Genomic DNA, 9,997 nt, shown 5'->3' on the forward strand with positions numbered 1-9,997 from the left:
CCTCGGGAGTTACAATGCAGAAATCTGCTTTACTGCGCAGAAACTTGCCAGTGTAGACAAGGCCTAAGTACTTGTAAAGAGGACAACTTTCAGTAGAAGGGCACTGAAGGCTTGATTCTTATCATTCTAACATTGACATCATTCTGTTGATAGCAATGGAATGACTCTTATTTACATTGGTGTAATTGCAGTCAGAATAAGACCCTATGTACCATGGCAACCCAGAGACAAACACTAATTCAGGTAACCCTAACCCAAGGATTTGTTTTTAACTTACTTCAGAAGACATTTTTAGTAAGCATAAAATGTGATCTGTGAATTACACTGTAAAGATGCTTTACTTTTTCAGTCATGGATAATCTGTGTTATAAGATCATACAACAGTCAGACAAATTAGAGCTTTTTCACCATCTGTTTTTGGAAAATGTCACACCCCTTTCATGAAGTTGAGGGAATGTTTGGGATTATAATTTACAGCCATCCAAAGCATCAATTTTTCCAGTCAGCAGAAAGTTAATAAATGCAATGTTCAAATTGGTCTTGTGAAACTTGGTTTTGTGATGTTGCCTAGCAAAGCAGATCCTGACTAACGCAGTTTAAAAGCCTGACGTGCCACATAATGCACAAAGCGATATATATAAACCAGGAAGCAATCCAAAGGAAACAGCACATTTTAGCCCTGCTACAGCCCATCCACGAGAACACGGATGGAGAAAATAGGTGCTGGCTGGTTTAGCCAGCAAATGTAAGTATTTTTGCTTCTGTTTATCTCTGAAAGTATTAAGACTGCCTAAGTAGTTTAAGCCAGGATTCCTCAGGGCTGTTTGTTTGGGCTTTGTTATCCTCTACTTCTGTTTATTCTCTGACATGGTTTTGAGAAAGACAAGCTGGCTGAAAGCTTGCCTCTCTCACCAACAGAAGTTGGTCCAATAGAAGCTATTACCTCACCCACTTGTCTCTCTCATATCCTGGGACCAACATGGCTGCAACAACACTGCAAACAACAATTCTGAGAGGAATTTTGTAATGACATGTTCATTTTATATTAAATATCATCAGTGATATTGTGTTCTTATCAGAGTATGCAGGCATCATAATGCATGTTATGAAACTGCTACTGTTAACTGAGATTTGTTAAGTATTCTGACATCCTTGAATGAAAGGAGCTGTAGAAATTAAAAATATTGTAGACCATAACCTAAAGATTTTACTCTCTCCTAATTCAGGAAAACTCCCTTTGGTTTCTAATGAAGTTTTGTCGGAATAAGGACTGAATAAAAATGGAATTACACCATTAGGGTCATGCCCTATAGAAAGTGACCCATTTGGAAATATTCTGTAACTAATGCTACTAAAGAAATGTTTAAAAATATAAATAAATAAAGAGGGCCAGATTTGCTACTTTGCCCTTGTTAAAGCAGAGTGGGAGGCTATCCTGGAGCCAGTTATGATTCCCTATTTTCAGTTAGGGTTGACAACTGTCTAATCATACAAACCCAATATCCCTGCCCTGCCCCTTCCCTGAGGCTCCACCCCTGCCCCACCACTTTTCTGAGGCCCTGCTCCTGCTCACTTCACACACCCCTTCTCCCCTCCCCCCGTTGCTAGCTCTCTCTAACCCATATTCACTTTCACCAGGCTGGGGCAGGGGGTTGGGATGTGAGAGGGGGTGCGGGCTCTGGGCTGGGGCCTGAGGAGTTCAGAGTGTGGGAGGGGGCTCCAGGCTGAGCCTGGGGCAGGGGCTTGGGGTGCAGAAGGGGGCTCAGGGATGGGACAGGGGGTTGGGATGTGGGAGGGGGTGAGGGGTGTGGGCTCTGGGAGGGAGTTTGGGTGCAAAAGGGGACTCTGGCCCGGGGCAGGGTGTTGGGATATGGGAGGGGGCGTGGACTCCTGGAGGGGTTCAGGACTGCGGCAGGGGGTTTGGGTGTGGGAGGGGGTTGAGGGTGCTGGCTCTGGGAGGGGGCTCAGGGTTGGGGCAGGGGTGCTGGCTCCAGCTAGGCAGCGCTTACCTTGGATGGCTCCCAGTTGGCAGCACAACAAGGCTAAGGCAGGCTCCTTGCCTGCCCTGGCTCCACGCCAATCCCAGAAGCGGCCAGCACATCTCTACGGCTCTTTGGGGGGTAGGGGACTCTGTGCGCTGGCCCTGCCTGAAGGCACCGCCCCCACAGCTCCCATTGACTATCGTTCCCAGCCAATGCGAGCTGCAGAGTCAGCGCTCAGGGGCAGCGCACGGAGACCTCCTGATCCCCGCCCCAGGAGCCTCAGGGATGTGCTGGCCGCTTCTGGGAGCAGTGCAGGGCCAGGGCAGGCAGGGAGCCTGCCTTAGCCCTGCTACGCTGCCAGACTTTTAGTGGCCTAAAATCTCTTGGTTTGGCTTCAGTAGCCTCTGGGAGATAGAGCCCAGTTCTGGGAGACTCCTGGCAAAACTGGGAGGGTTGGCAACCCTAGTTTCAGTCCAGCCTCAATGCAGGTTAGAGCAACCCAGGTCAGGGGCTGGTTGCTTTAACATGTGCCAATTAAGGATAGCTGGAATACAGTGCATCTAACTGCTCCTCCCCCATTCTCCTCACCTGCACTGAGGGCTATCGAGATGGCAATGCAGGAGCCAGCTAAATTGGCTCTCTATACTCTGGGGCCCTTCCCATACTGAAGGTATCCCTGGCTAGAGGGATGCAGTCAGACTTTTATTCCCTTTGTGTAGCCTGAGAGGCACACAGGAAGCAGAGGAAGGCACATAATCTACCCCATTATCTATATCTATCCATATACATACACTCTCTCTCTTTCTCTATCACACCCACACACACACGATGGATGCCTAGGATAGATGCGGTTTCAACCTCATAGGGAGGGCTCTGAGTCACTCCACAGAATTCTTTCCCTGGTGCTTGACTGGTGGATCTTGCCCACATGCTCAGGGTTTAACTGATGGCCATATTTGGGGTTGGGAAGGAATTTCTCCCCAGGTCAGATTGGCAGAGACCCTGGGGCATAAGCATTGACTCCGGGGGTGCTCTGGGGCTGGAGCACTCATGGAAAAAAATAGTGGGTGCTCAGCACCCACCAGCCACAGTTGTTCAGTGGGGCCCTGCTGATCAGCTGTTTGGCAGCTGAGGAAGGGGTTGTGGGGGAGGGCAGAGAGTGGCGGGCGAGCAGTGGCCTCGGGGAGGGGGTGGAGCAAGAGTGGGACGAGGCAGAGTGAGGGCTTCAGGGAGGGGCAGGGTGGGGGTGGGAAGAGGTGGAGCAAGGGTGGGGCGTCAGGGGAAGGGGTGGAGTGGGACCAGGGCCTCAGGGCAGAGCAGGGGTGGAGCTTTGATTGATGTGAAGTTTGGATGGATTCAAAGTTAGTTTTCCATTTGTTTTTTGTTACCACACTCCCGAGAAGAGTTGTAAAGCTGAATAATTAATTAATTGCATGTATTCTCTCAGTTTGAAATATTAACAAACAACTTCCATCTGTATACACGTATACACGTCACCCACAGATACAGCTGGCAGTCTTGAGTTTAGCTGGCATCCCCTCGTTAGCTTAATAGAGCTATACAGTATACAGCTATAGAAGGTTTACAACAGTACTTTGTTGGTGTGGGGCAAATAATGCTTTCAGGAGCTGTAGGAGTTGTCCCATTAAGAATATTTTTAATGAAAACATGCACAGTTTTAGTGCAATCTGCTGCACACCCAAAGATTAAAATATGCGTTTTTCAGAAGTGACTTTATAAGCGAGCAGTACACTTTAGTACTATGTCAAATCAGAGATTATCCAAATTGAAGAAGAGACACCTGACTTTCCCAATTTTTTTTTCAGTTCTGACTGGAGATGAGCCTGTACCAAGCTCCCAGATATGACAAAGAAGCTTTGAGGATTTTTCCTGTTTCAAACTTAGATCACAGAAATGTAAGGCTGGACGGGATGTTGAGCAGTCCTTCAGTCCAGCCCCCCTGGGCTGAGGCAAGACCAAGTTATACCTAGAGCATCCCTGACAGGTGTTTGTCTAACCTATTCTTAAAAATCGTCAATGATGGGGATTCCTCAATCTGCCTTGGAAGCCTATTCCAGTGCTTTACTATCCTTATCTGGATTTTCATTTCATTAACTACTCACGTCTTTATAAAGAGCCAAACCAAAACTGGATTCAAACACCCATCTGACCCACCATCTCCAGCTCAAAGGATGTTTCAAATCAAAATCTAGCTTGAGCCTGATTCTAACAGTGTGCCCATCTTTAAACACCTTTCTCCACTCCTCACCCTCAGAGGTGACATGCATCTATGTCTCAGTAACATATCACCTGCTATATTCTTCTCTCATTATATCAGCTCAAGCCCACTGATTTAATTGGAGTAGCACTCGTCACTGTGTAATGACAGGAGAATTTAGCTTTATGAGAGGGAGTACAGAATAATTTTTCCAATTCATCTACAGGGGAATTAAATGAAGGCAAAGTGTTATTGCCTGTATTGCAGGTTAGCCAAGATCCTGGGGCTGAGCACTCCTACTCTTGTCAAAAGGATTATTTTGATGACTCATTTACACTTGTAACTAAAGGCTGAGAGAATGAAAATCATCTGGGTCAATCTGATACAAGTCCAAGCCTCAACAAGCAACAGATTAAGTGGGGAAAGTCTTAATCTAGAAAATTGTTTTGTGAGATTTACAACACCAAGCAGCACTCAGCATTATTTCTTTCACAATATCTCATAAAAAACAAACAAAAACTCCAATAAACCAAGACTTGAGGGAAGTTGCACTGGAAAAAACTTGATGAATAAAATACTCATATGTGAAGGAAATTTTTCTATTATACCTAGTAAAATTTCTGGGCATTCTGATCTGATTTAAACTCAACATTCGAGTAGCAGGAAACTGATAATTGTCATAATTGTAGTAAGAATAAAGCCAGGATGAACATTAACATGGAACTATTGCAGCAAAAGCCTTAGGTATAGGCATGCAACACGTACTTTTTACCAATGGCTCATACAAAATTGCTTGAGTAGCCACAAACTATATTATTTTATGATCAGGAAAGATCCTTTTAAATCTCATCTTTTACTGTGCACCGATAGGGTTTTAGAGTGAGGGACCAGAGCTAACAAACATGTTTGACACTTCTATTACTCTAATAAACTACATGAGTCTTAACCTAAAGATTCTTTGGAGTGATCTTTAATGACAAAATAAGCAATAGGTCATCAATAGTTTTTGGGGTCATTGATCTGCCATCTACAAATTTCCCATGACCCCAACAGTCATTCTAATTCATCACAAATGTACCTGACATTGTGTATTACACAGTTTGGGCCAGTCCCTGAGAAGATCGGAACATCTACAAATCCCACTGAATGTAATGTAGGGTGTAGGCAGTCTACCCCTTCTGGCAATTTGACCTTTTAAAATATAAGGCCAAATCTTGAGGTCCTTAGTCAGCTTTCACTCAGACCTTACCTAATGCAAAACTCCTATTGAAGTTAATGGGAGTCTTGCATGGGTAAAAGCTGAATAAAGACCTCAGGATTTGGCCCTTATTAATTAGATTGTTTCAGCATAGTAATAAGAAATGGCTATGAAGAATTACTAAGTGAACATGATATGGCTGTTCTAAAGTACTCATATGAGGCAATACTTAACTTCCCACAGGACAGAAATGGAAAATCTACTCTTTTCTTTTCATTGCATTAAAGGGAAAGGTGAAGTGCTTCCAGTTTCTCGGGCTAGAGGAAAATGCTCACAATTCATTTCACACAGTTTTTATCAGCTAAGAGATTACTCCAGTTGGAGTGCACAGGCACTGGCTGTTTTCATAGGATGCTATGGGAAAGCTGCTTCAAAACTCATGTCCCTGCTGCTCCAGGTCTTAGTCTGGATGTAAAGTCTTCCCATAATTTTCACCTCCTGTCTCAGTATCTCATAACCTACAACAACTACAGAATTCCTTCCTCCCTCCCATTTGTAATTTCTTACAGTGCTATGAACCATTCCTCTACTCCCAGATCAGTCCAGACAGATATAATAACATCCAGATGGAGCCAGCAGGAGTCCAATTTAACAAACAAACAAACCAGAGATATGCAACCAGCCTTGGTGGGAAATGAGAGAAGTCTATAATTTTAGCTCTGTTAAACACAGCACAAAATGCCAGTATTTGCCATATAAACAAAATACACTGGTTGGGGAATAATTTATTGCTTGTTGTCTTTTGAAACTATAGTACCAATAAGCAATAATAATTTATTTGTTATAAAAAGAACTTGAAATGTGTGTCAGGCTCTAAACCATTGGTTTTCAACTGAGGTCTGCGAACACCTGGGGGTCCACAGACTATGTCTAAAATTTCCAAAGGGGTCTGCACCTCCATTGGACATTTTTTTTAGGGGTCTGCAAGTGAAAAAAAGTCGAAAACCCCTGCTCTAGATTGTTACCATGAGAACTGTAAAAATAAAATCAACATACTGGACAAATTTAGAATAGTGAAATTGCTGAGGACAGATGTCTATGAGGCCAGGCTTCATTTAGTGTTTAAAGCAGCCATGAGAATGCTACATCATCATTACTCAATCTAAACATAAAGACAGAATGTTGTGGCAGCTGCAGAAAGGGTGGGAGAGACTATGATGAACCTAAGGTGACCAGATGTCCCGATTTTATAGGGACAGTACTGATTTTTGGGTCTTTTTCTTGTATAAGCTCCCATTACCCCCCCCACCCCCGTCCCGATTTTTCACACTTGCTGTCTGGTCACCCTAGATGAACCTAACAGTAGGACACAGGCTGCTTCTTTTATGAGGGCCACTGGGCAATCCCATCAGCCTCTGGGATTAGGCAGTGGTAGCATGGTCTGTGAAAAATGAGTGTTCTATTAGTGGGGCAGTGCTTCAACACCATCTTTCCCCATTGGAATGGCCTCTACTTTTTTGCCAGGTTGTAGGCCAGGGCCATTTTGGGATAGTTGATATTCGTCCACATAAAAATGAATGTTGATAGAGAGTTTCCTTTTGTATCACAAAACCCTCTTTCCCACTGTTCTTACTCCCGCACCTATAAGCCTCAGTGATCAGGCTTGTGACTTGGTGACAGTGAGCAGGCTTGTTGAATATATGGTAGATGCAAAAGAAAAAACACAAGACCAAGTATCATGGACACTAACTTCTTTACCAAAAGGGATTCTCTCTAGGGCCACCCAAACAAGTCCATTTGCTCACATGTGAAAATGTACTTCTGGGAATCCTGATGAACACAAGTTAACCAACTAACCATAGTTAAAGTTATAGTGGCTAACGACCATAACATTCATAATACTGTTCTCAGTGGGACATGTTTCTGATGATAATTCCTGGATGAAATTGACAGGAGAAATAATTCTTCTGCTCTACTCTGCAATGATTAGGCCTCAACTGGAGTAGTGTGTTCAGTTCTGGGTGCCATATTTCAGGAAAGATGTGAACAAACTGGAGAAAGACCAGAGAAGAGCAACAAAAATGATTAAAGGTCTAGAGTACATGACCTATCAGGAAATATTGAAAAAAATGGGTTTGTTTAGTCTGGAAAAGACAAGACAGAGGGGACATGATAACAGTTTTCACGTACATAAAAGGTTGTTACAAGGAGGAGGAGGAAGAATTGTTCTTTTTAACCTCTGAGGATAGGACAAGAAGCAATGGGCTTAAATTGCAGGAAGGGAGGTCTAGGCTGGACATTAGGAAAAACTTCTGAACTGTCAGGATGGTTAAGCAATGGAATAAATTGCCAAGGGAGGCTTTGGAATCTCCATCATTGGAGATTTTTAAGAGCAGGTTAGACAAACATCTGTCATGAGTGCAGGGGACTGGACTAGATGACCTCTTGAGGTCCCTTCCAGTCTTATGAGTCTATGGTATTCTCCCTGTTTTATTCATTTATTTGATCTGTGAAATGAGTAACTTCATTTTATTCTTCTAGTCTTTTAATGTGTTGTATTTTAAAAATAGTTTTCTAATATAAACATGGAAAAAGTATTGATACACTAATGTTTCTTGAACTATTGTTTTCAAGACAAGTAAGTACAAAAAATGAAGAACATTTATGCAATGAACTCAGCAAACAAAATACGGATATCAGGCCAGATTCTGATCTCATCTATACCAATATGAATCCACAGTCACTCCAAGTCAGCAGAGTGACTCCAGATTGATACTGACATTATTTACAATAAAAATTCAGTCCCTTGGGTTTGTTCTCAGTTGCTTTCACAAAAGTTGCAATGTTCAGTATTTTCTTACAACTATTGGTTATGAAGCTGGATAATAAACCAATGTCATGATTATATTATAGTAAACAAGTTAGTAGTAAGTGTCTATAACAAATGGAGAGATATTTAAACTTTCTGAAATCTATCTCATTACAGGACTTCTTCCCTATCCAGTGTTTTTCTGAAGAGAGACCACATGAGAGATCTCAGAAGATACTTGGTACTCAAATATATTCAGTACTTAGTCCTGCCTTCTTCAAATACTCTCATTACTCTTTTGGGACTTTTAGGCAGTCTGTATGCAATACTCATTCTGAAGTCTCCAAGCATATCATATAAGTCCACTGCTGTTTTTATTTCATACATAGCAAAAGCAGACATACTGGTTTTTGTTAGCATTGTTTCCAAGATGATCATGGAGCCATTTGATGTTAAAATCGTATCTGCAGCCTTTACAACAGCCCTGTGGCAGAATTTCCTGACTGCAAATACACATATTTGCTGCCTGCTGCTAACCTGTGTTACTTTTGAGGCCCTTTTGATAAGCATATTTTCAGTAGAATCGCGCCATATAAGGACTGTGAAATACGCCAGACGGACATCTAATATGATCTACACTGTAGTAATTGCAGAATGCATCATTTTCCAGATGGAGGACTTCCAGGAACCTTTTGGCTTCAACAGTCAATATGTTTTGTTGCTTCACTTCTGTTACAGAGCATCATCTCTTCTCAGGTCTCTTAGTTATTCCATAGGCTTGTCTTTAAGGATAATCAATGTATATATTTACTACAAAATATTTTTTAATGTGTCTAATAGGTCTAGGCTAAAGACAAAGTAATGTACCTCCTAGAAGAAACAAGTACTCTATAGCCCAATATAGAGAATATGGAAAATGCTCTTTTAAAAGTGATGGGGTTTGAATTACATAAACATAAGCCAGGCAATCCAGGATCAAGGCTGATTGTTTTATGACTAGGTATTTAAGTTTGTCATGCTGAGCTGATAAATGATATGTATTGCAGGGCTGAGGAAAAGCTAAACTAACCGGAGAGTGCTGTCAGCCTCAGCACAAGATTTACTTGCCTGGAAAGGCGAGGACTGAGCCATAAAGTTAATGATTTTATAGATGTGACAAATTTATTACCAATTTAAAATGGGTTTAAGAAATTAAGCAATCTGGATATCATTATTCACATTGAAATAATGCTTATGGACTGAATCAGGGATACAGGCCGTTTCATGCCAACTGCTATAAAAATATGTAGCAAAGAGCCAGTCCATGCTGCAAAGAGCTCACAGTTCAAGTTAATCATGACACTCAACAGGTAGACGAGCTGCGTTCATGCAGTAGCTTGCCACCTGCCTAGCCATTATCAACATGCAGGGTTCTGCAAGCAGCTCACACCTGTTGTGATATCATGCCATAGCACACTACTTGCAGTTACTTTTATATAGTTACGTCAGCACATTAGCAAATAGCCCCTGAAACTTCTCCCAACTGAAATAAAGAGAAACTGAAGGGATAGATTATGGTTGTCCTAAAGGTGGGGTTTCTAGTCACTTTTTCTCCCAGAGAATTTAAGCAAGAGGCAACCATAATTTGGACAGCTGTGCTCCCAGCATGCAATGAGGGGAAGATGGACTAGTGCTATTAACAGAGTGCCAAATTCCAGAGGACTTTGTGCAGGAAAGGACTTGGCCATGGATCTGTGTGTGGCTGCTCTGAGGAAGAGTGTAGTGTGCACTTGTTACACAGTTCATCTTGA

At 42.5% G+C, this 9,997-nt stretch overlaps 1 protein-coding gene across 2 annotated transcripts; it reads left to right on the forward strand.

The window, feature by feature from the left end:
• Window positions 1–649: 649 nt before the first annotated feature.
• Window positions 650–9,213, forward strand: LOC127056838 (uncharacterized). Of its 2 annotated transcripts, none has more exons than XR_007775933.1 (2): window positions 650–745; window positions 3,809–5,079. XR_007775933.1 is itself a non-coding variant. In XM_050965146.1 (2 exons), the coding sequence occupies exons 1-2, from the start codon at window positions 708–710 to the stop codon at window positions 9,067–9,069; spliced, it is 723 nt and encodes a 240-aa protein (XP_050821103.1). In that variant the 5' UTR covers window positions 650–707; the 3' UTR covers window positions 9,070–9,213. The 2 variants fall into 2 exon arrangements, 1 of the variants encoding a protein (XP_050821103.1); XM_050965146.1 differs by lacking the exon at window positions 3,809–5,079 and adding an exon at window positions 8,385–9,213.
• Window positions 9,214–9,997: the final 784 nt, after the last annotated feature.

This window comes from Gopherus flavomarginatus, chromosome 8, assembly GCF_025201925.1.
Source record: "Gopherus flavomarginatus isolate rGopFla2 chromosome 8, rGopFla2.mat.asm, whole genome shotgun sequence".
NCBI lineage: Eukaryota > Metazoa > Chordata > Testudines > Testudinidae > Gopherus > Gopherus flavomarginatus.